Source organism: Coregonus lavaretus (assembly GCF_964263955.1).
Source record: "Coregonus lavaretus genome assembly, contig: HAP1_SCAFFOLD_119, whole genome shotgun sequence".
In the NCBI taxonomy this organism is placed as follows: Eukaryota; Metazoa; Chordata; class Actinopteri; order Salmoniformes; family Salmonidae; genus Coregonus; species Coregonus lavaretus.
The window spans coordinates 352,575-379,687 of record NW_028164744.1 but is presented as its reverse complement, the minus strand read 5'-3'; the positions used below and the strand labels follow the sequence as shown (position 1 = coordinate 379,687).

Below are 27,113 nucleotides of genomic sequence, written 5' to 3'. Positions count from 1 at the left end.
CCACACAGTCCAGGTGTGGCTAACGTTAGCCAGCTTGAGCTAGCTGCAGAGATAGCGTTCAAACTCGGTAGCACAGAGTAGACCAATATGCATGTTACTGTTCAAGAAAACATATTTTAAACAATAAATAAAAAAAGAGTACATCAATATGACGTTGAGAAATAATGCATTGTGGGTAGTTTAGAAGATATCCGGAAATAAGTGAATAAATATGTAATAATGCTAAAACATAACTGTTTGTACTTAATAGGTAATCAGATCGTGACTACAACTAAGTTCCTAAGTATTTAACCACACTGTGTTGTTACATTGGTTTCCTACCCTTGAACTTTTATTCTGAAAATAAAATCTACATTTTACTCAACTTCGTTACCCACTCCAGTCAGCAGATGGCGATGTGGGACTTTAAGGCTATGCTGCTAGTGTGACGTATAATCTAGTGGACGGGACGCTTCTTTCAACAGCAGCAACAGTTAGTCAGACACCTCGGTAGCTTGCTAGACAAAATAGCCCAACCAATAAAGCTCTTTAGACGCTTTCGTGTATATTAGCCACTGTGTTTTAAACCTACTTCTGTCGTCTAGTTAGTTATCCCATTTAATTTCATATTTACGGTGTTGTTGTTATTGGTCAGCTAGCTGGCTGGTTAAGTTAGCACTAGCCTAGCTAGCTAACATCCCCGACCATGAGGTCACTAAGCTACTCTCCTCCTGCTAAAGAAGAGGAGGTCTGCTGGACGGAGAAAGAAGCTCTAGTGAAAGAGGAGGAGGAAGAGGAGGATGTTACAATACAAAAACAAGTAGAGGGTGAGGCTGTTACCGTGAAAGAAGAAGAGAAAGATGTTACAGTGAAAGAAGAGGAAGACGCGTTCAGAGTAAAAGAGGAGGAGGATGTTACAGTGAAAGAAGAGGAAGACGCGTTCAGAGTGAAAGAGGAGGAGGATGTTACAGTGAAAGAAGAGGAAGACGCGTTCAGAGTGAAAGAGGAGGAGGATGTTACAGTAAAAGAAGAGGAATACGCGTTCAGAGTGAAAGAGGAGGAGGGGGAGATGACTGTCACATCGACAAAGGAGGAGGAAGAAGAGGAGGAAGCTGGATATCTGGTTCCGGTTTCCCAAAGGCATCTTAAGGCATCCAATGGTTCTAATGATGAACTTAGCCTTAGCCGTAAGATGGTTTTGAGAAACCGGGCCCTGATTAACACTAGTAAGTACTGTCTTAAAAACAGAGGCACAAACTCTGCAGTTGTTGAACTGATGTGTGGTGTTAAAGGGGAAATATGCAATTGCTACATCCATTGATTCTTGAAGAATATAACACATGTAAACCAACACTGCCTCAAAACTATAATGTTGAGTCCAGCTCAGGGCTACCCCCTGAATTCACTACACTACGAATACAAGGACTGGCCATCCATAAGGTCAAAATCACAGTTTTAACCTGGTTTTGTAGATATAGAGTGTTTGTTTACAAACAGTGGCGTTATACAAGCTTATATTTTGATTTCTGATGGTGTAAGACAGTTGAAACATTTGTTTGGTCGATGGGCTGTTGATCGACCAAGATTTCTTTGTTGAGCAGTCGCAAATATATATTTGTTTTATGGCACAAGAGACACCTGTCTGATTCGCGCCTGTCTCAGTGGTCTAATCCATTGCGGAGGCTGCGGGGATGGTACAGTCCAAAGAAGGGGGCATTACATGATTTTGGCCCCGGTTTTAGCTGTCACAGACAAGTTTTGAGATCGGAGACAAAATCCCCATGTCGTTTGCCTACTCGGGGTGTGCGGCCGTCACCGACACTCGTTTAATGTTAACGGGTCAGAGACACCATCTGAGGGCTACCGATCACGTCTTTGAGCAGTCCCCAGGCGTCCCGATATTTTCAAGCATGTTTTGATTTTATCTGCAAAAAAAAAAAAATCTGCAATGCTCTTTTAGTGTGAGATGTGCAACGACAAGTTTTGAGAACGGGTGATCAGCAACAGCCAATGAGAGCTCGCCAGAGAGGGGAAGCCAGCGAGATGATGGCGTTGAGCAGACTCTCGAGCAGGAGCGATCACTACTAGGATGCGTTTGTGCCTTTAACCAAAGACGGCGTGAAAATCATTACAAGCAATGTTATTCAATTCAAAATGTTTGGTAGATATTTCCACTCTGTAGGGCAAGGATGAATGTCTGATTTGAAAACGTTTATGAGGCTGCTTTTGAACCACAGCTTGTTCTAGCTATGTTAACAATCTAATCACATCATCACATCATTGTTTTCACCAGACAGCCTGGTGGTATGGAGAATCCTCACGACCAAGTGGAGAATATTGTAGTATGTGACACCCCGTCTGTGCCAGATCGTTTAGTGCGCTCACCACTACACTGGCAAGACTTAAAACTAGAGGAAAGACGGGTTGTTTAATGTGAGAGGCTCAGCCATGTTAGGATTTTGAAAGTCGTGTAGTGTCCACCTGGCGTAAGATGCTCAAGGCACGTCTCTCTCCAGAAGGCGCTCTCTCCCACCAATTCGTGCACATTAATTGTTTCCTAACTTCATGGTGTGAATGGTTTGCCCTTGGATTGTTAGTGTCTATCAATTCCCCCAATACATATATCACCAGTAGTACATTTACCATTCATTCCCATTTCTAATCTACAATGTTTGGTTACGGAAACTTCTGTTAATGCATTCAATATATTATTATTACAGTCTTTAAACATTCTCATTGTCGGAGTGGACACTAAAAAACCATAACAAATGCGGGAGATAAGACATTCATAGTTCACTCTATAAAGCCATAACAATGCAAATTAATTACTTAAAAATCATACAATGTGATTTTTTGGATTCCGTCTCTCACAGTTGATGTGTACCTATGATAAAAAATGACAGACCTCTACATGCTTTGTAAGTAGGAAAACCTGCAAAAATCGGCAGTGTATCAAATACTTGTTCTCCCCACTGTAGTTGGCAATGGCAAGAGAAGTTACTTTTAGACTTGCATCGTTTTCATTTAGATATAATTTTTATTAACCTCATGACATTAATTTTGAGATATTGAGACTTTGTCATAAATGAAATGAAAACTGTTCCACGAAAAATGTGCATATGAAAATCATAACTGGCACACGCAGATCAGTAGAAATGGCAGGATAACTTGACCCCCTGGTGTACCCCTTTTACCGGCAACTACAAGAGCATAACGGCAGAGTCTGTGAAGGCCAGCAGCAGCGGGAGAAGAATGGTTGTCAGTTGATCTGGATCTCTGGCGCCGTCAAGGCATCAAACCGTAAGCTTAACGCATCAGACAAGCTCAATGCATATAGTTGAAGGGTTGTCAGTTGATCTGGATCTCTGGCGCCATCAAGGCATCAAACCGTGAGCTTAACGCATCAGACAAGCTCAATGCATATAGTTGAATGGTTGTCAGTTGATCTGGATCTCTGGCGCCATCAAGGCATCAAACCGTGAGCTTAACGCATCAGACAAGCTCAATGCATATAGTTGAATGGTTGTCAGTTGATCTGGATCTCTGGCGCCATCAAGGCATCAAACCGTAAGCTTAAAGCATCAGACAAGCTCAATGCATATAGTTGAATGGTTGTCAGTTGATCTGGATCTCTGGCGCCATCAAGGCATCAAACCGTAAGCTTAAAGCATCAGACAAGCTCAATGCATATAGTTGAATGGTTGTCAGTTGATCTGGATCTCTGGCGCCATCAAGGCATCAAACCGTAAGCTTAAAGCATCAGACAAGCTCAATGCATATAGTTGATTTCACTAAAAACACATAGTGTGTGTCTATATATGGAAAAATACACGTTTAAACATTTCTAGCAATAGATTGGTCGAAAGAACAGATTACTTTCATTCGAGCAGCGGGAGGAGAGGGGGTTGGGAACTGTTTTTTTTCTCTTTCAAATTCTGGTTAGGCTATATTGATCTCTGGCTCCCTCTTTGGTCATTTGTGTCTTAATTTTTAATTACATTTACATTTTAGTCATTTAGCAGACGCTCTTATCCAGAGCGACTTACAGTTAGTGATTACATATTTTTTTTATACTGGCCCCCCGTGGGAATCGAACCCACAACCCTGGCGTTGCAAACGCCATGCTCTATCAACTGAGCTACATCCCTGCCGGCCATTCCCTCCCCTACCCTAGACGACGCTATTGTCTGCTTGATTTAAAGGGGGATCTTTGGGAAGTTATGGGTCCTACAGTAGGTCTGTGTTATTGTGAGGTGAAGTTATGGGTCCTACAGTAGGTCTATGTTGTTGTTAGGTGAAGTTATGGGTCCTACAGTAGGTCTATGTTGTTGTTAGGTGAAGTTATGGGTCCTACAGTAGGTCTATGTTGTTGTTAGGTGAAGTTATGGGTCCTACAGTAGGTCTAGGTTGTTGTTAGGTGAAGTTATGGGTCCTACAGTAGGTCTATGTTGTTGTTAGGTGAAGTTATGGGTCCTACAGTAGGTCTATGTTGTTGTTAGGTGAAGTTATGGGTCCTACAGTAGGTCTAGGTTATTGTTGGGTGAAGTTATGGGTCCTACAGTAGGTCTAGGTTGTTGTTAGGTGAAGTTATGGGTCCTACAGTAGGTCTATGTTGTTGTTTGGTATAGTTAAGTGTCCTACAGTAGGTCTATGTTGTTGTTAGGTGAAGTTATGGGTCCTACAGTAGGTCTATGTTGTTGTTAGGTGAAGTTATGGGTCCTACAGTAGGTCTAGGTTATTGTTAGGTGAAGTTATGGGTCCTACAGTAGGTCTATGTTGTTAGGTGAAGTTATGGGTCCTACAGTAGGTCTATGTTGTTGTTAGGTGAAGTTATGGGTCCTACATGTTTTTGAGAGACTTACCTTTCCACACTTACCATTAGACATTTTGGAACCAAACTGTTCATATTAGTGTTAACTGTTCATATTAGTGTTAACTGTTCATATTAGTGTGAACTGTTCATATTAGTGTGAACTGTTCATATTAGTGTTAACTGTTCATATTAGTGTGAACCCAAACTGTTCGGACGCTACAGATGTTTTCGTGAGATGATCGGCGGATGTGGTGGATTGAGACACAGCCCATGCAAAAAAAATTATATCTCTAATTTAGACAGATTTTTAAAAATGAGATTTCAGCAGACATCAACTCTAGGGGGTTAACCTGTCTCCTCCTCTTCATCGACACTGATTTAAAGTGATTTTAACAAGTGACATCAATAAGGATAATATCTTTCACCTGGACAGTCTGTCATGGAAAGAGCAGGTGTTCATAATGTTTTGTACTCTCCGTGTATATAGTCTTTTGTCCATGTAAGTTCACATGTGTAACTGAATGAAATGTGTTTTTACTTTTGTTTCCAATCATTTAGAAATGTGATCCAAATGTCACACATTGTCCTCTTTATTAATAGAGAGACTCATATACAGTATAGCATTAGTTTAAAACTAAAATGGATGAACCAATCCTGGATCACTCCTTTAAAAGTGGAACTGACAGCATTTTAGCAACATGAAATCTTATTCATATCTGTTCATATACACCCCCAGGAAGAATATGACACTTTTAGAAACATTTTCTGACAAGCGAGCTCTTAGGTCATTTTCATGTATTCATAAATTGTTAGAATGTTTGGGAATTATGTATACTAAGGCGTTTGTGAAAATTATATAGCAATATAGAGTGGGAAAGCGGCTGTACGTTTAGACAATTAATAGACACTGCAGTAAATAAAACCTAATAACATCTGTCTCGTCCAGGACCAGAGTCTACACAGAGTCTACACAGATCTACAGCCAATCAGATCTACAGTTGGCCTTTATACAAACAAGCCATTTGCCACACGGGCCTGCCATCATTCACTTTGAACTGGACTGTGTGTTTACAGGCAGTTGCAACAGCACAACTTTAGATCATTAGAACGCATTTGATAAAAGCCACAAAAAATACACCTGAATGGATTTCTGCAAATATGTAAATGCCACGGGAGTCCTCTTACATTTGGGAACTTTACAGTCCTATTGATCAACCAACCATGAAAAAAGTAGGCTCTCTCTCCCTCAGTTACGCTGGTAGGACTGTTTTGCAGCACAGACTGGAATATGTTCCGGGATTCATCCAATGGCGTTGAGGAGTACACCACCTCAGTCACCGGCTACATCAATAAGTGCATTGACGAAGTCGTCCCCACAGTGACCGTACGTACAAACCCCAACCAGAAGCCATGGATTACAGGCAACATCTGCACCGATCTAAAGGCTAGAGCTGCCGCTTTCAAGGAGCGGGACACTAATCCGGACGCTTATAAGAAATCCCCCAACGCCCTCAGACGAACCATCAAACAGGCAAAGAGTCAATACAGAATTAAGATTGAATCCTAATCCACCGGCTCTGATGCTCGTCGGATGTGGCAGGGCTTGAAAACTATTACAAACTACAAAGGGAAGCCCAGCCGCGAGCTGCCCAGTGATGCGAGCCTACCAGACGAGCTAAATTACTTCTATGCTCGCTTCAAGGCAAGCAACACTGAAGCATGCATGAGAGCACCAGCTGTTCCGGACGACTGTGTGATCACGCTCTCAGTAGCCGATGTAAGCAAGACCTTTAAACGGGTCAACATTCACAAAGCCGCGGGGCCAGACGGATTACCAGGACGTGTACTCAAAGCATGCGCAGACAAACTGGCAGGTGTCTTCACTGACATTTTCAACCTCTCCCTGACAGAGTCTGTAATACCTACATGTTTCAAGCAGACTACCATAGTCCCTGTGCCAAAGGAAGCGAAGGTAACCTGCCTAAATGATTACCGCCCCGTAGCATTCACGTCGGTAGCCATGAAGTGCTTTCAAAGGCTGGTCATGGCTCACATCAACACCATCATCCCAGAAATCCTAGACCCACTCCAATTGCTGACGACAACAGTGGAATGCCTGATCACGGACAATGATGAGACAGCCTATATGGAGGAGGTCAGAGACCTGGCAGTGTGGTGCCAGGACCATAACTTCTCCCTCAATGTGAGTAAGACAAAGGATCTGATCGTGTAGTACAGGAAAAGGCGGGCCGAACAGGCCCCGATTAACATCGACGGGGCTGTAGTGGAGCGGGTCGAGAGTTTCAAGTTCCTTGGTGTCCACATCACCAACGAACTATCATGGTTCAAACACACCAAGACAGCCGTGAAGAGGGCACGATAACACCTTTTCCCCCTCAGGAGACTGAAAAAGATTTGGCATGGGTCCCCAGATCCTCAAAAAGTTTTACCGCTGCACCATCGAGAGCATCCTGGCCGGTTGCATCACCGCCTGGTATGGCAACTGCTCTGCATCTGACCATAAGGAGCTACACAGGGTAGTGCGTACGGCCCAGTACATCACTGGGGCCAAGCTTCCTGCCATCCAGGACCTACATACTAGGCGGTGTCAGAGGAAGGCCCAAAAAAATTGTCAAGGACTCTGTTCACCCAAGTTATAGACTGTTCTCTCTGCTAACGCATGGCAGGCGGTACCGGAGCGACAAGTCTAGGACCAAAAGGCTCCTTAACAGTTTCTACCCCCAAGCCATAAGACTGCTGAACAATTAATCAAATGGCCACCTGGACTACAATGTTAGTTAGTCTATAGTTATGTATTTGAAAATGTATCAATTGACCAATTCGGCACATTTGGGCAGACTTGATACAAAATAGTCCAGTATAGCAATGCTTCACTGGATCAATCTGAAGCTTTGCACACACACTGCTGCCATCTAGTGGCCACGATCTAAATTGCGCCTAAACTGCAATATTATATTGTGGCCTTTCTCTTGCATTTCAAAGATGATGGAACAAAAACATAATAGATGTAACATAACATTTGTATTATCTTTTACCAGATCTAATGTGTTATATTCTCCTACATTTATTTACAATTTCCACAAACTTCAAAGTGTTTCCTTTCAAATGGTATCAGGAATATGCATATCCTTGCTTCAGGTCCTGAGCTACAGGCAGTTCGATTTGGGTATGTCATTTTAGGTGAAAAATTGAAAAAAAGGGTCAGATCCTTAAGAGGTTAACCATCTGTTTGACTTTGTTGTTCACACAGGAGAGAGACGTGACTATCGTGGATCCTCTGGGGAGCCTCAACAACATCATGAAGCTGACGTGGCAGAGAAGAGTCTGTCCACATCAGAACATCTCAAACACCAGCAGAGACCCACAGGGAAGAAAGCTCACCGCTGCTCTGACTGTGGAAAGAGTCTCTCCACATCAGAACATCTCAAAGACCAGCGGAGACCCACAGGGAAGAAAGCTCACCACTGCTCTGACTGTGGAAGGAGATCAGTTATCTCAGGATATTTCAAATCACACCGGAAAACACACACAGGAGAGAAATCTTATAGCTGTACTCAATGTGGGAAGAGTTTTGTTCACTCAAAAGCACTGATATTACACCTGAGAATACACACTGTCGCGAAATCTCACAGCTGCTCTGATTGTGGGAGGAGATGCAACTCTTTAGCAACCCTTAAAATACATCAGAGAATCCATACAGGAGAGAAACCTTATAGCTGCTCTGACTGTGGGAAGAGTTTTGTTATGTCAGGACATTTAAAATCACACCAGAGAACACACACAGGAGAGAAACCTTATAGCTGTACTCAATGTGGGAAGAGTTTTAGTCATTCAGGCTCCCTGATGGTACATAAGAGAATCCATACAGGAGAGAAACCTTATAGCTGTACTCAATGTGGGAAGAGTTTTAGTCATTCAAGCAGCGTGATAGTACATAGCAGAACGCATACAGGAGAGAAGCCTTACCACTGCTCTGTCTGTAGGAAAAGTTTCTCACGGTCAGATTCTCTAAAAACACACCAGAGAATTCACACTGTAGAGAACGTATATAGCTGGTATCAATGTGGGAAGGGTTTTGTTACATCTAGCTGTTCTACTATACGCCAGAGAATACACACAGGAGAGAAACCTTACCACTGCCCTGACTGTGGAAATAGTTTTGCTTCATCAGGAAGTTTAAAATCACACCAGAGAACACACACAGGAGAGAAACCTCATAGCTGTGATCAATGTGACAAGAGATACTCTGATAAAAGATCTCTGGTTAAACATCAGACAATTCATACATGAAGGAGTTGTTCCATGATATCAATGAAATAATGTCACAATGTAGAATGTTTTAACATTGTAGAGTATTTAAATTAATAATGTCATAATGTTGACCCTTAAATGTTTGCCCCCTGTTCTATTGATTTCAGAGTGATATGGTTATTAACCTCATCAGGGGGAAAATCCAGGCTCTGAATTGAAAGAGTACTATTTATGTGATTAACAAAAAGTAATTAACAAAAAAAAAGTGTTGTGTTACACTTACCGCCCCGCCCCGCTTCGCACCCCAGCCCCGACCGACCCAGCCCTTAGAGCCAATCACCGACCCAGCCCTTAGAGCCAATCACCGACCCAGCCCTTAGAGCCAATCACCGACCCAGCCCTTAGAGCCAATCACCGACCCAGCCCTTAGAGCCAATCACCGACCCAGCCCTTAGAGACAATCCTTAGAGCCAATCACCGACCCAGCCCTTAGAGCCAATCCTTAGAGCCAATCACCGACCCAGCCCTTAGAGCCAATCACCGACCCAGCCCTTAGAGCCAATCACCGACCCAGCCCTTAGAGCCAATCACCGACCCAGCCCTTAGAGCCAATCACCGACCCAGCCCTTAGAGCCAATCACCGACCCAGCCCTTAGAGCCAATCCTTATCCCGAAGTTACGGATCTGACTTGCCGACTTCCCTTAACCTACGTTGTTCTAACATGCCAGAGGCTGTTCACCTTGGAAACCTGCTGCGGATACGCGCCCCTCTTGAATCAAAATGCAACACTTCTAAATGTATCTAGCTGTTTTCTACAAATTGTCCTCTGACCAGTGATGTACACATTATTCCCAGATTCCGTGCAACCTCATCTCCCCCCTCTCCCGGAATTGACCAACAATGCAGTTCAAGAAATAGAGGTAAGGAAATATTTACTAAATAAACTAAAGTAAAACATTTAATTAAAGGCAACAATAACAAGGCTATATACAGGGGGTACCGGTACCGAGTCAATGGGCTGGGGGCTATATACAGGGGGTACCGGTACCGAGTCAATGGGCTGGGGTACAGGTTAGTCCAGGTAATAATGAGGCTATATACAGGGGGTACCGGTACCGAGGTAATGTGCTGGGGTACAGGTTAGTCCAGGTAATAACGAGGCTATATACAGGGGGTACCGGTACCGAGGTAATGGGCTGGGGTACAGGTTAGTCCAGGTAATAACGAGGCTATATACAGGGGGTACCGGTACCGAGTCAATGGGCTGGGGTACAGGTTAGTCCAGGTAATAACGAGGCTATATACAGGGGGTACCGGTACCGAGGTAATGGGCTGGGGTACAGGTTAGTCCAGGTAATAACGAGGCTATATACAGGGGGTACCGGTACCGAGTCAATGGGCTGGGGTACAGGTTAGTCCAGGTAATAACGAGGCTATATACAGGGGGTACCGGTACCGAGTCAATGGGCTGGGGTACAGGTTAGTCCAGGTAATAACGAGGCTATATACAGGGGGTACCGGTACCGAGTCAATGTACCGGGGTACAGATTAGTCAAGGTCATTTGTACATGTAGGTAGGGGTAAAGTGACTATGCATAGATGATAAACAGCGAGTAGCAGCAGTGTAAAAACAAATGGGGGGGGGGTAGGGGGTGTCAATGTAAACAGTCCGAGTGGCCATTGTATTAATTGTTCAGCAGTCTTATGGCTTAGGGGTAGAAGCTGTTAAGGAGCCTTTTGGACCTAGACTTGGCGCTCCGGTACCGCTTGCCGTGCGGTAGCAGAGAGAACAGTCTATGACTAGGGTGGCTCTTTGACAATTTTTTGGGCCTTCCTCTGACACCGCCTGGTATAGAGGTCCTGGATGGCAGGGAGCTTGGCCCCAGTGATGTACTGGGCCGTACGCACTACCCTCTGTGGTGCCTTGCGGTCGGAGGCCAAGCAGTTGCCATTCCAGGCGGTGATGCAACCAGTCAGGATGCTCTCGATGGTGCAGCTGTATAACGTAGCATGGGGTGAACAGGGAGTACAGGAGGGGACTAAGCATGCCATTGGTTGAATCCAGAAACATATTCCAGTCTTTTTTAGCAAAACAGTCCTGTAGTGTAGTGGCCAATAGGAGCGCCGCTTCTGGATGAGCTTTTTTTTTTGTTTGCTTATGGCCTTCTACAGCTCGTTGAGTGCGGTCTTAGTGCCAGCATCAGTTTGTGGTGGTAAATGGACGGCTACGAAAAATATAGATGTAAACTCTCTTGGTAGATAGTGGGTCTACAGCTTTATCATGAGGTATTCTACCTCAGGCGAGTAAAAACCTCGAGACTTCCTTAATATTAGACATCGCGACACCAGCTGTTACACCCCTCGTCTTACGTAGCTGTTCTGTTCTGCCGATGCACGGAAAACCCAGCCACGAATCGGTGAAACATCAGATATTACCGTTTTTTTATGTCCCATTTGTTAGGATTGTCTCGGAAACGGAGATCGTCCAGTTTATTCTCCAGTTTGCAAGTTGGCCAATAGAACGGATGGTAGAGGCTGTAATCGCTGCCAAATGTGCTTCAACAAAGTACTGAGTAAACGGTCTGAATACTATATACATGTGATATTTCCGTTTTTTATTTTTAATAAATTTACAATTTCTAAAAACCTGTTTTTGCTTTATCATTATGGGATATTGTGTGTAGATTGAGGAAAATAACTATTTAATCAATTTTAGAATAAGGCTGTAATGTAACAAAATTTGGAAAAAGTCAAGGGGTCTGAATACTTTCCGAATGCACTGTACCTGATGTTACCAGTGAATGCAGTTTTTGTGAACTAGAAACTGAATCTATTGAACACCTATTTTGTAATTGTAAATATTATAATAATATGCCATTTAGCAGACGCTTTTATCCAAAGCGACTTACAGTCATGTGTGCATACATTTTTGTGTATGGGTGGTCCCGGGGATCGAACCCACTACCCTGGCGTTACAAGCGCCGTGCTCTACCAGCTGAGCTACCTCACATAGTAAGGTGTTCTGGACTGATGTAAAACTATATATTGGCAACAAAATGCATACAACCATTGAAATATCTAAGTTGTATTATTATTTTACTACACTGATTGAATGTCAGTTTGTCAAATCTATTTTATTAAGATAAAAAATGTCTACACAATTCAAAATGTATGAAGAAAAAGGCCCTGAGGGTTTTCTGATTTGGGAAACTATTTATCATTCAAACGTGATTTGCATTTTAATGAGGGAAATAATTATTGATCCCCTCTCAGTCAGAAAGATTTCTTGCTCCCAGGTGTCTTTTATACAGGTAACGAGCTGAGATTAGGAGCACACTCTTAAAGGGGGTGCTCCTAATCTCAGTTTGTTACCTGTATAAAAGACACCTGTCCACAGAAGCAATCAATCAATCCGATTCCAAACTCTCCACCATGGCCAAGACCAAAGAGCTCTCCAAGGATGTCAGGGGCAAGATTGTAGACCTACACAAGGCTGGAATGGGCTACAAGACCATCGCCAAGCAGCTTGGTGAGAAGGTGACAACAGTTGGTGCGATTATTCGCAAATGGAAGAAACACAAAATAACTGTCAATCTCCCTCGGCCTGGGGCTCCATGCAAGATCTCACCTCGTGGAGTTGCAATGATCATGAGAACGGTGAGGAATCAGCCCAGAACTACACGGGAGGATCTTGTCAATGATCTCAAGGCAGCTGGGACCATAGTCAACAAGAAAACAATTGGTAACACACTAAGCCGTGAAGGACTGCTAAGGGGACAGGACAACTTCACCGTATCAAAGGGACGATGGACGGGGGCCATGTACCGTCAAATCTTGGGTGAGAACCTCCTTCCCTCAGCCAGGGCATTGAACATGGGTCGTGGATGGGTATTCCAGCATGACAATGACCCAAAATACACGGCCAAGGCAACAAAGGAGTGGCTCAAGAAGAAGCACATTAAGTTCCTGGAGTGGCCTAGCCAGTGTCCAGACCTTAATCCCATAGAAAATCTGTGGAGGGAGCTGAATGTTCGAGTTGCCAAACGTCAGCCTCGAAACCTTAATGACTTGGAGAAGATCTGCAAAGAGGAGTGGGACAAAATCCCTCCTGAGATGTGTGCAAACCTGGTGGCCAACTACAAGAAACGTCTGACCTCTGTGATTGCCAACAAGGGTTTTTGCCACCAAGTACTAAGTCATGTTTTGCAGAGGGGTCAAATACTTATTTCCCTCATTAAAATGCAAATCAATTCATAACATTTTTGACATGCGTCTTTCTGGATTTTTGTTGTTGTTATTCTGTCTCTCACTGTTCAAATAAGCCTACCATTAAAATTATAGACTGATCATTTCTTTGTCAGTGGGCAAACGTACAAAATCAGCAGGGGATCAAATACTTGTTTTCCCTCACTGTATATACATATATATTTTTTCCTTATTTCTTATTAATGTTATTATTATTATTTTATTTTTTTAAAATTCCCAACGGGCTCTCATACGAACTCTAGATCAGGGGTGGCTCAAGGGCCAAGAAAACTTGAAACCAAGGAAGGGCCACATACTAAGTTATATACGTGACAAAACATGTGAAGCCTTTATTATTTTTTTCACATTGACACGCAACTACTAGTGTCCTGTAGGTGTACATTGCAGAACAATTCTACCCTTGTAACATCTCTACCCTTGTTTTTTGTGAAAACATTTTTCACAGACAGGTCCTGGAGAACAACATTAAGTTTGGCCTTGAATGACGTAGCTTCACCAACCGTATCAAGGAACATACCTATCTCCCCTCTCAGTTCCCACACACGGCGACATACTTTTTCCAGGCTTTAGCCAGCGCACATTTGAATGGTACAACAAGTCCTGGTGCTCTGCCTCTGTGTCATTGAGCAGCTGAATGAACTAACGATGGTTAAGCCTCCTTTCCCGTGTAAACAAGTTTTACAACCACTTTGACAACATGTTCCAGCTTTAACACACCTTTAGCATGCTTGCTTGAAAATTGACTATTGAGATTATATTCCTTAAAAACGGCAACACTTTCTTGACATATCAGACATACGTCCAATATTAGTAAAAAAAAGTATTTTGCTGTCCATACTTTTTTAAATCACAAGACATTCAGTCCACTTTTCTCATTTTCGCAGCACTCATTTTCGCGTCAAAAGTCGTCAAGCGATGAAGTGGCCATGAATCTGACTGTAGGCCCAAAGACAGAGCGCGCTGCCAGGCTACAGGGCCATCTATTGGAGGTTGTTTGTATATCATGGAATGAGTGAAGTGCTTTGCACCCCCCCCTCCCCCCTCCCTACCTCCCCCTCCTTCTTTAACCACATTGTGTTGTTACACTGGTGAGTAAAAACTCATGCTTCCTCCTACCCTTTAACTTGTCTAAAAATAAAATCTACACCGACTAGGTGTAGATCTTCACCGACTAGGTGAAACATCTGTTGATGTGCCCTTGAGCAACCCTAATTGCTCCTGTAAATCGCTCTGGATAAGAGCGTCTGCTAAATGACAAAAAAAAAAGAACAAAAAAAAGACTGCGTTACCCACTCCAGTCAGCAGATGGCGATGTGGGACTTTAAGGCTATGCTGCTAGTGTGACGTATAATCTAGTGGACGGAACGCTTCTTTCAACAGCAGCAACAGTTAGTCAGACACCTCGGTAGCTTGCTAGACAAAATAGCCCAACCAATAAAGCTCTTTAGACGCTTTCGTGTATATTAGCCACTGTGTTTTAAACCCACTTCTGTCGTCTAGTTAGTTATCCCATTTAATTTCATATTTACGGTGTTGTTGTTATTGGTCAGCTAGCTGGCTGGTTAAGTTAGCACTAGCCTAGCTAGCTAACATCCCCGACCATGAGGTCACTAAGCTACTCTCCTCCTGCTAAAGAAGAGGAGGTCTGCTGGACGGAGAAAGAAGCTCTAGTGAAAGAGGAGGAGGATGTTACAATACAAAAACAAGTAGAGGGTGAAGCTGTTACCGTGAAAGAAGAAGAGAAAGACGTTACAGTGAAAGAGGAGGAGGATGTTACAGTGAAAGAAGAGGAGGCTCCCGTTTTTGGAGTGAAAGAGGAGGAGATGACTGTCACATCGAAAAAGGAGGAGGAGGAAGAAGAGGAGGAAACTGGATATCTGGTTCCGGTTTCCCAAAGGCATCTTAAGGCATCCAATGGTTCTAATGATGAACTTAGCAGTAAGATACTTTTGAGAAACCGTCTTGGTATAACAGTTATAAGGTGTTGGCTTGACAGTCTCTGGACCCAGGTTTGAGTCCAGCTCAGGGCTACCCCCTGGAATTCACTACACTATGAATACATGGACTGGCCATCCATAAGGTCAAAATCATAGTTTTAACCTGGTTTTGAAGATATACAGTGTTTGTTTACAACCAGTGGCATTATACAGTGGGGAAAAAAAGTATTTAGTCAGCCACCAATTGTGCAAGTTCTCCCACTTAAAAAGATGAGAGAGGCCTGTAATTTTCATCATAGGTACACGTCAACTATGACAGACAAAATGAGAGAGAAAAAATCCAGAAAATCACATTGTAGGATTTTTTATTAATTTATTTGCAAATTATGGTGGAAAATAAGTATTTGGTTCGACACAGGTCAAACGTTTTCTGTAAGTCTTCACAAGGTTTTCACACACTGTTGCTGGTATTTTGGCCCATTCCTCCATGCAGATCTCCTCTAGAGCAGTGATGTTTTGGGGCTGTCGCTGGGCAACACAGACTTTCAACTCCCTCCAAAGATTTTCTATGGGATTGAGATCTGGAGACTGGCTAGGCCACTCCAGGACCTTGAAATGCTTCTTACGAAGCCACTCCTTCGTTGCCCGGGCGGTGTGTTTGGGATCATTGTCATGCTGAAAGACCCAGCCACGTTTCATCTTCAATGCCCTTGCTGATGGAAGGAGGTTTTCACTCAAAATCTCACGATACATGGCCCCATTCATTCTTTCCTTTACACGGATCAGTCGTCCTGGTCCCTTTGCAGACAAACAGCCCCAAAGCATGATGTTTCCAACCCCATGCTTCACAGTAGGTATGGTGTTCTTTGGATGCAACTCAGCATTCTTTGTCCTCCAAAAACGACGAGTTGAGTTTTTACCAAACAGTTATATTTTGGTTTCATCTGACCATATGACATTCTCCCAATCCTCTTCTGGATCATCCAAATGCACTCTAGCAAACTTCAGACGGGCCTGGACATGTACTGGCTTAAGCAGGGGGACACATCTGGCACTGCAGGATTTGAGTCCCTGGCGGCGTAGTGTGTTACTGATGGTAGGCTTTGTTACTTTGGTCCCAGCTCTCTGCAGGTCATTCACTAGGTCCCCCCGTGTGGTTCTGGGATTTTTGCTCACCGTTCTTGTGATCATTTTGACCCCACGGGGTGAGATCTTGCGTGGAGCCCCAGATCGAGGGATATTATCAGTGGTCTTGTATGTCTTCCAATTCCTAATAATTGCTCCCACAGTTGATTTCTTCAAACCAAGCTGCTTACCTATTGCAGATTCAGTCTTCCCAGCCTGGTGCAGGTCTACAATTCTGTTTCTGGTGTCCTTTGAAAGCTCTTTTGGTCTTGGCCATAGTGGAGTTTGGAGTGTGACTGTTTGAGGTTGTGGACAGGTGTCTTTTATACTGATAACAAGTTCAAACAGGTGCCATTAATACAGGTAACGAGTGGAGGACAGAGGAGCCTCTTAAAGAAGAAGTTACAGGTCTGTGAGAGCCAGAAATCTTGCTTGTTTGTAGGTGACCAAATACTTATTTTCCACCATAATTTGCAAATAAATTCATTAAAAATCCTACAATGTGATTTTCTGTAATTTTTTTCCTCAATTAGTCTGTCATAGTTGACGTGTACCTATGATGAAAAGTACAGGCCTTTCTCATCTTTTTAAGTGGGAGAACTTGCACAATTGGTGGCTGACTAAATACTTTTTTCCCCCACTGTACAAGCTTATGTTTTGGTTTTTGATGGGGAAATACATTTGAGGCATTTATAAGTTATATTCTTCAAGAATCAATGGCTATACAGTATATGGGTCTTTCTATAACTGCCAGTGAGGATTTCCTTGCATTTATGGCAGTGTGGTTCCCTTAAGGGTCAGTCAACTTTGGTACAACATACTATGGGGAGTCACACTCTCGCGACTTCGAGGCTATATACAGGTGGTACCGGTACCGAGGTAATGTGCTGGGGGCTATATACAGGGGGTACCGGTGCCGAGGTAATGTGCCGGGGTACAGGTTAGTCCAGATAATAATGAGGCTATACACAGGGGGTACCGGTACCGAGGTAATGTGCCGGGGTACAGGTTAGTCCAGATAATAATGAGGCTATACACAGGGGGTACCGGTACCGAGGTAATGGGCCGGGGTACAGGTTAGTCCAGGTAATAATGAGGCTATATACAGGGGGTACCGGTACCGAGGTAATGTGCCGGGGTACAGGTTAGTCCAGGTAATAATGAGGCTATATACAGGGGGTACCGGTACCGAGGTAATGGGCTGGGGTACAGGTTAGTTCAGGTAATAATGAGGCTATATACAGGGGGTACCGGTACCGAGGTAATGGGCTGGGGTACAGGTTAGTCCAGGTAATAATGAGGCTATATACAGGGGGTACCGGTACCGAGGTAATGGGCTGGGGTACAGGTTAGTTCAGGTAATTTGTACATGTCGGTAGGGGTAAAGTGACTGTGCTTAGATGATAAACAGCGAGTAGCAGCAGTGTAAAAACAAAGGAGGGAGGGGATTAATTGTTCAGCAGTCTTATGGCTTGGGGGTAGAAGCTGTTAAGGAGCCTTTTGGTCCTAGACTTGGCGCTCCGGTACCGCTTGCTGTGCGGTAGCAGAGAGAACAGTCTATGACTTGGGTGACTGGAGTCTTTGACGATTTTCCTCTGACATGCCTAGTATCTAGGTCCTGGATGGCAGGAAGCTTGACCCCAGTGATGTAAAAAACAAACAAAATATAACTATTGTAAAATAGATTGTGTCCGTAAAATGTTGGAAATAGAAGCCTAAGTGTTGTTGTTCATTAGTTTGCTGCAATTAGGGGAGAGGTGGTAGGGTTAGTGGAAAATAATACATTTACATTTAAGTCATTTAGCAGACGCTCTTATCCAGAGCGACTTACAGGAGCAATTAGGGTTAAGTGCCTTGCTTAAGGGCACATCGACAGATTTTTCACCTAGTCGGCTCGGGGATTAGAACCAGCGACCTTTCGGTTACTGGCACACCGCTCTTAACCACTAAGCTACCTGCCGCCATAATAAAGGAAAATATATTTTTTAAAGATATATATATATATGTCTGTGTATATTTATATGTGTATATTTACATTTGAGTCATTTAGCAGACGCTCTTATCCAGAGCGACTTACAGTTAGTGTACACTATGTACACTACCAGTCAAAAGTTTGGACACACCTACTCATTCAAGGGTTTTTCTTTATTTTTTACTATTTTCTACATTGTAGAATAATAGTGAAGACATCAAAACTATGAAATAACACATATGGAATCATGTAGTAACCAAAAAAGTGTTAAACTAATCAAAATATATTTTTTATTTGAGATTCTGTAAAGTAGCCACCCTTTGCCTTGATGGCAGCTTTGCACTCTTGGCATTCTCTCAACCAGCTTCATGAGGTAGTCACCTGGAATTGTCAAGGGGTGCTGAAGGTGGGTGTGGTGCAGGAATCAAGCGCAGGACGCAGAAGCTAAGTCCAAAAGACTTTAGTGAGTTATTCACGTAGTACACGAGAACAATAAGCCCGGAGGCGAAATAACGGCACACACAGGCGTCAAACAAACGGCGCACTAACATGTGCGAAAACCTCTCCAAACACGGAGGGAAGAATACGTAGCTCAGAACACCAAACAGAGGAGCAATCACACACAACACCATACACACACAACGAGAACTAAATAGGACACTAATGAGGACTAACTAGACACAGGTGTACAACATCAAGACAAAACCAAACGAACATGAAACATAGATCGGTGGCAGCTAGTACTCCGGGGACGACGACCGCCGAAACCTGCCCGAACAAGGAGGAGGAGCAGCCTCGGCCGAAACCGTGACAGTACCCCCCCCCTTGACGCGCGGCTCCAGCCGTGCGCCGACCCCGGCCTCGGGGACGACCAGGAGGACGCGGAACAGGGCGCGCGGGATGGTCCCGGTGGAACTCCGACAGGAGAGATGGGTCTAGGATGTCCCTCCGCGGCACCAAGCACCGCTCCTCCTGGCCGTACCCCTCCCACTCCACGAGATACTGGAGACCCCCCATCCGGCGTCTCGAGTCCAAGATGGACCGAACGGTGTACGCCGGATCCCCCTCGATGTCCAGTGGGGGCGGAGGAGTCTCTCCTATCTCACCTTCCTGGAGTGGACCAGCTACCACCGGCCTGAGAAGAGACACATGGAACGAGGGGTTAATATTCTTGTATTCAACAGGCAGATGTAACCTATAACACACCTCGTTCAATCTTCTCAGGAATTTAAAAGGCCCCACAAACCGCCGACCCAGCTTCCGGAAGGGCAGGCGGAGGGGTAGGTTTCTGGTAGAGAGCCAGACTCGATCTCCGGGTGCGTACACCGGCCCCTCACTGCGGTGGAGATCGGCGCTCGCCTTGTGACAACGGATGGCCCGCTGCAGGTGGACGTGTGCAGCGTTCCACATCTCCTCCGAGCGCCTTATCCAATCATCCACCGCAGGGGCCTCGATCTGGCTCTGCTGCCAAGGTGCCAGAACCGGCTGGTAACCTAATACACATTGGAAGTGGGTTAGGTTGGTAGAGGAGTGGCGGAGAGAGTTCTGGGCCATCTCGGCCCAGGGAATGTACCGAGCCCACTCCTCAGGCCGGTCCTGGCAATACGACCTCAGAAACCTACCCACATCCTGGTTGACTCGTTCTACCTGCCCATTACTCTCCGGGTGGTACCCTGAGGTAAGGCTCACCGAGACCCCCAAACGCTCCATGAACGCTCTCCATACTCGGGAGGTAAACTGGGGGCCTCGATCAGACACTATATCCTCGGGTACCCCGTAATGCCGGAAGACGTGGGTAAATAGGGCCTCTGCGGTTTGTAGGGCAGTAGGAAGACCCGACATAGGGAGAAGACGACAGGCCTTAGAGAACCGGTCCACATGACCAGGATGGTGGTATTCCCCTGAGAGAGGGGAAGGTCTGTCACAAAATCCACCGAGAGGTGGGACCATGGTCGTTTTGGAACGGGCAGGGGTTGTAACTTACCCCTGGGCAGGTGTCTGGGCGCCTTACACTGGGCGCACACCGAGCAGGAGGAGACATAAACCCTCACATCCCTGGCTAACGTGGGCCACCAGTATTTAGTGCTAAGACAATGCACTGTCCGGCCAATACCCGGATGTCCAGAGGAGGGTGACGTGTGAGCCCAGTAAATGAGTCGATCCCGAATCTCGAGCGGAACGTACTTCCGACAACCGATAACCCAAAAAGGAGACCGACTCCTGGAAAAACAGACATTTCTCTGCCTTGACATATAGGTCGTGCTCCAACAGCCTCCTCAATACACGACGCACCAGGGCTATATGCTCGGCTCGGGTAGACGAGTACACTAGAATGTCATCAATGTACACGACCACCCCTTGCCCCTGCATATCCCGGAAAATGTAATCTACGAAGGATTGGAAGACTGATGGAGCATTCATCAACCCATATGGCATGACGAGATACTCGAAATGACCTGACGTGGTACTAAACGCTGTTTTCCATTCGTCGCCCTCCCTAATGCGCACCAAGTTATACGCGCTCCTGAGATCCAGTTTTGTGAAAAACCACGCTCCATGCAATGACTCCGTCATGGTCGCAATCAGAGGGAGTGGATAACTGTATTTCACAGTAATCTGATTGAGACCACGGTAATCGATGCACGGGCGCAACCCTCCATCGTTTTTCTTCACAAAAAAGAAGCTCGAGGAGGCGGGAGAAGTGGAGGGCCGTATGTATCCCTGTCTCAAGGATTCGGCTATGTACGTTTCCATAGCTTTTCTCTCCTCTTGAGACAAAGGATACACGTGGCTCCGTGGGAGCGCTGCTCCTGCCTGGAGATCAATCGCACAATCCCCCTGTCTATGAGGAGGCAACTGCGTCGCCCTAGCTTTACTAAACACGAGAGCTAAATCCCCATATTCAGGCGGAATGTGCAGTGCGGGCACTTGGTTTGGACTTTCCACCGAAGTCGCCCCTACGGAAACACCCAGCCAACGCCCCTCACACTGAGCAGACCACCCATTGAGAGCCCTCTGTTGCCACGAAATAGCAGGGTTATGGGTGCTTAACCAGGGAATTCCCAGCACCACCGGGTACGCAGGAGAGTCGATCAGATACAACTGTATAGTCTCTTCATGACCCCCCTGCGCACACATCCTAAGTGGCGCTGTGACTTCCCTAATCAACCCCGACCCCAACAGGTAGGAGAGGGATCCCTAAATCTAAACAAAACTTCCGATCAACAAAATTCCCAGCTGCGCCTGAATCTACTAGCGCCTTATGCTGGGAATGAGGTGCAACCTGTGAAAAAAAAAAAACAGGTATACAAAAGTGCGCAACAGAGAGCTCTTGGTAAGTGGGGCGTCTACTCACCTGGGAGGGCTCCCCAGTGCGTGGCCTGTTGTCTCCTCCCTCGGGGAACCCTCCCCAGCACCTGGCCGCAGTGTGCCCTCCACGACCGCACTTGGTGCAGGGGACAGGCCCCCTCGGGCTTCTCCTCCTCCTCTCTCTAGCGCCAGCACCGCCGAGCTCCATAGGGCTCGGCTCGGAGGTGCCGGAGGGTGGAATGGACGGACCCCACTCGGGACGTCCACGGGTGGCCAGCAGGGTGTCCAGACGGATGGACATATCGACCAACTGGTCGAAAGTGAAATTGGTATCCCTGCAGGCCAACTCACGTTGAACGTCCTCCCGTAGGCTACATCGAAAATGGTCGATGAGGGCCCGTTCATTCCACCCTGCGTCTGCCGCTAGAGTCCGGAACTCCAGCGCGAACGCCTGTGCGCTCCTCCTCCCCTGTCTCAGGTGTACTAGACGCTCCCCCGCCGCTTTGCCCTCTGGTGGATGGTCGAACACGGCCTTGAAGCGACGGGAGAACTCGGCTTAGGAGATGGTGGTGGCGTCCATCCTCCTCCACTCGGCGTTGGCCCATTCCAACGCCTTGCCCGTGAGACAGGAGATGAGGGCGGAAACGCTCTCGTGTCCCGAGGGCACCGGGTGTACAGTGGCCAGGTAGAGCTCCACCTGCAGGAGGAACCCCTGACACCCGGCAGCTGTTCCGTCATACGCCCTCGGGAGCGAGAGCCGAATCCCACTGGGTTCCGGACCTGGCACTGGTGGACCGGCCGATGGGGGTGGCATGGTAGGTGGAGGTGTGGGTACCCCTCTGGACTCCCATCGGTGCAGGGTGTTGATGACGTCCTGTAGAGCGGTCCCCAGTTGTCGTATCTGGTCATCCTGGCCGCGGACGACTCAGGCGTGATTGTTGCTCCTGCTGATTCCATTATAAATGGTGTGTGATTCTGTCAAGGGGTGCTGAAGGTGGGTGTGGTGCAGGAATCAAGCGCAGGACGCAGAAGCTAAGTCCAAAAGACTTTAGTGAGTTATTCACGTAGTACACGAGAACAATAAGCCCGGAGGCGAAATAACGGCGCACACAGGCGTCAAACAAACGGCGCACTAACATGTGCGAAAACCTCTCCAAACACGGAGGGAAGAATACGTAGCTCAGAACACCAAACAGAGGAGCAATCACACACAACACCAAAACACACAACGAGAACTAAATAGAACACTAATGAGGACTAACTAGACACAGGTGTACAACATCAAGACAAAACCAAACGAACATGAAACATAGATCGGTGGCAGCTAGTACTCCGGGGACGACGACCGCCGAAACCTGCCCGAACAAGGAGGAGGAGCAGCCTCGGCCGAAACCGTGACAGGAATGCATTTCAATTAACAGGTGTGCCTTAAGTTAATTTGTGGAATTAATTTCCTTCTTAATACATTTGAGCCAATCAGTTGTGTTGTGACAAGGTAGGGTTGGTATACAGAAGATAGCCCTATTTGGTGAAAGACCAAGTCCATATTATGGCAAGAACAGCTCAAATAAGCAAAGAGAAACGACAGTCCATCATTACTTTAAGACATGAAGGTCAGAAAATACGGAACATTTCAAGAACATTGAAAGTTTCTTCAAGTGCAGTCGCAAAAACCATCAAGTGCCATGATGAAACTGGCTCTCATGAGGACCGCCACAGGAATGGAAGACCCAGAGTTAGCTCTGCTGCAGAGGATAAGTTCATTAGAGTTACCAGCCTCAGAAATTGCTACCCAAATAAAGACTTCACAGATTTCAAGTCACAGACGTATCTCAACATCAACTGTTCAGAGGGGACTGGGTAAATCAGGCCTTCATGGTTGAATTGCTGCAAAGAAACAACTACTAAAGGACACCAATAATAAGAAGAGATCTGCTTGGGCCAAGAAACACGAGCAATGGACATTAGACCGGTGGAAATTGAGATTTTTGGTTCCAACCGCCATGTCTTTGTGCGACGCGATGTGGGTGAACGGATGATCTCCGCGTGTGTAGTTCCCACCGTGAAGCATGGAGGAGGAGGTGTGGTGATGGTGACACTGTCTGTGATTTATTTAGAATTCAAGGCACACTTATCCAGCATGGCTACCACAGCATTCTGCAGTGATACGCCATCCCATCTGGTTTGGGCTTAGTGGGACTATCATTTTGCTTTTCAACAGGACAATGACCCAACACTCCTCCAGGCTGTGTAAGGGCTATTTTACCAAGAAGGAGAGTGATGGAGTGCTGCATCAGATGACCTGGCCTCCACAATCCCTCGACCTCACCCCAATTGAGATAGTTTGGGATGAGTTGAACCGCAGAGTGAAGGAAAAGCAGCCAACAAGTGCTCAGCATATGTGGGAACTCCTTCAAGACTGTTGGAAAAGCATTCCAGATGAAGCTGGTTGAGAGAATGCCAAGTGTGCAAAGTTGTCATCAAGGCAAACGGTGGCTACTTTGAAGAATCTAAAATCTAAAATATTTTGATTAGTTTAACACTATTTTGGTTACTACATGATTCCATATGTGTTATTTCATAGTTTTGATGTCTTCACTATTGTTCTACAATGTAGAAAATAGTAAAAATAAAGAACAACCCTTGAATGAGTAGTTGTGTCCAAACTTTTGACTGGTACGGTATGTTATTGTTAGATGAAGTTATGGGCCAATTTGGCATACACTTAGTGTGTAAAGGTAGCCAAAGAGCATTTTACTGAATTAGTGGTGAATTAGTGAATAGCGACACAGAGCTTAATGTGAGTTTCCTTGAGTAACACTCCCGATCTTGCTCTGATAATGTGTGGTAATGTTCAGAATACATTGTGAAATCTTCGCTCACCATTGTTCCTCCATGCAGATATACTACATCCATAACTAGAGGTTATTAGCATGGAGGAGTTCAGATATACTACATCCATAACTAGAGGTTATTAGCTTGGAGGAGTTCAGATATACTACATCCATAACTAGAGGTTATTAGCATGGAGGAGTTCAGATATACTACATCCATAACTAGAGGTTATTAGCATGGAGGAGTTCAGATATACTACATCCATAACTAGAGGTTGTTAGCATGGAGGAGTTCAGATATACTACATCCATAACTAGAGGTTATTAGCATGGAGGAGTTCAGATATACTACATCCATAACTAGAGGTTATTAGCATGGAGGAGTTCAGATATACTATATCCATAACTAGAGGTTATTAGCATGGAGGAGTTCAGATATACTACATCCATAACTAGAGGTTATTAGCATGGAGGAGTACAGATATACTACATCCATAACTAGAGGTTATTAGCATGGAGGAGTTCAGATATACTACATCCATAACTAGAGGTTATTAGCATGGAGGAGTTCAGATATACTACATCCATAACTAGAGGTTATTAGCATGGAGGAGTTCAGATATACTACATCCATAACTAGAGGTTATTAGCATGGAGGAGTTCAGATATACTACATCCATAACTAGAGGTTATTAGCATGGAGGTGTTTCTGCAGCCAAATTGTGTTGCATAGCAACAAACAGCAAACACAGAAAGGGTCCTATATTGGAGAGTAAAAGTCGTCTGGCACTCTGCTTAGGATTTCAACAACTTTAAACTTTAACTTATTTCTAGCCTACAGTCATCGATGTTACTACTAATGTGAAAACAAGACAAAAGATGACTATTGTTGCTCACTTGACTGTATAAAAGACAATTGTAAAATTATTTAAGGCATCAATTGTTCTACAATTTCATGGGTACGCTCTGGGTATCACCTTTTACCTCAAATAAACAGTGTATTTCTGCTGTTGTGTTTCTTTAACCATCTGTCTGACTTTGTCGTTCACACAGGAGAGAGACGTGGCTATCGTGGATCCTCTGGGGAGCCTCAACAACATGATGCTGACGAGGCAGAAAGGTCTCTCTCCAGATCAGAACACCTTAAGAAAAACCATCTGAGACCCACTGGGAAGAAATCTCACTGCTGCTCTGACTGTGGGAAACGTTGCAGGTGTTCATCAGAACTTAAAATACACCAGCGAGTACACACAGGAGAGAAATCACCATATAGGTGTTCTCAATGTGGGAAGAGTTTTACTCAGTCAAGCCCGCTGATAGTACATCTGAGAACACACACAGGAGTGAAACCTTACGACTGCTCTGACTGTGGAAAGACTTTTGTTAGGTTAAGAGATTTAAAATCACACCAGAGAACACACACAGGAGAGAAATCACCATATAGGTGTTCTCAATGTGGGAAGAGTTTTACTCAGTCAAGCTCCCTGATAGTGCACCAGAGAACACACACAGGAGAGAAACCTTATAGCTGTACTCAATGTGGGAAGAGTTTTACTCAGTCAAGCTCCCTGATAGTACACAAGAGAACACACACAGGAGAGAAACCTTATAGCTGTACTCAATGTGGGAATAGTTTTACTCATTTAAGCTCCCTGGTATCACACCAGAGAACACACACAGGAGAGAAACCATATAGCTGTACTCAATGTGGGAAGTGTTTTGGTACATCTGTGTATCTGACGATACACCAGAGAACACACACAGGAGAGAAATCTTATGGCTGTAATCAATGTGGGAAGAGTTTTGCTCATTTAAGCTCCCTGATAGTACACCAGAGAACACACACAGGAGAGAAATCTTATCACTGCTCTGACTGCAGAAAGAATTTTGTTAGGTTAAGAGATTTAAAATCACACCAGAGAACACACACAGGAGAGAAACAATTTAGCAGGAGATAAATGATATAGCTGGAGATAAATGATATAGCTGTGATCATGTGACAAGAGATACTTTGATAAAAGATCTCTGATCAAACATCAGAAAATACATACATGAGTTGTTTCATGATATCAATGAAATAATGTCACAATGTAGAATGTTTTAACATTGTACATTTACATTTACATTTTAGTCATTTAGCAGACGCTCTTATCCAGAGCGACTTACAGGAGCAATTAGGGTTAAGTGCCTTGCTCAAGGGCACATTTAAGTCATTTAGCAGACGCTCTTATCCAGAGCGACTCACAAATTGGTGCGTTCACCATATAGCCAGTGGGATAACCACTTTACAAATTTTTTTTTTTTTGGGGGGAGGGGTGGGGGGGGTAGAAGGATTACTTTATCCTATCCCAGGTATTCCTTAAAGAGGTGGGGTTTCAAATGTCTCCGGAAGGTGGTGAGTGACTCCGCTGTCCTGGCGTCGTGAGGGAGCTTGTTCCACCATTGGGGTGTAGAAGGAGTACTTTGTAGAAGGAGTACTTTAATTAATAATGTCCCAATGTAGAACCCTAAACATTTCCCCCTGTTCAATTTATTTCAGCGTGATATGGATATTAGCCTCTGGGAAAAACCCAGGCTATGAATTGAAAGAGCATTTATGTGATTT

General features: G+C 45.0%; 1 protein-coding gene across 1 annotated transcript; it reads left to right on the top strand.

Moving 5' to 3' along the window:
• Window positions 1–438: 438 nt before the first annotated feature.
• Window positions 439–27,113, top strand: LOC311116672 (uncharacterized protein). The gene is made up of 4 exons (XM_084191726.1): window positions 439–1,205; window positions 8,064–8,372; window positions 9,921–9,985; window positions 25,562–27,113. The coding sequence occupies exons 1-4, from the start codon at window positions 686–688 to the stop codon at window positions 25,667–25,669; spliced, it is 1,002 nt and encodes a 333-aa protein (XP_084047852.1). The 5' UTR covers window positions 439–685; the 3' UTR covers window positions 25,670–27,113.

Coding starts and splice junctions, on each gene's coding strand:
- LOC311116672 (XM_084191726.1), top strand. CDS start 686: ATGAGGTCACTAAGCTACTCTCCTCCTGCTAAAGAAGAGGAGGTCTGC. Junction 1,206..8,063: donor CCGGGCCCTGATTAACACTA/GTAAGTACTGTC, acceptor TTGTTCACACAG/GAGAGAGACGTGACTATCGT. Junction 9,986..25,561: donor ATGCAGTTCAAGAAATAGAG/GTAAGGAAATAT, acceptor TCGTTCACACAG/GAGAGAGACGTGGCTATCGT.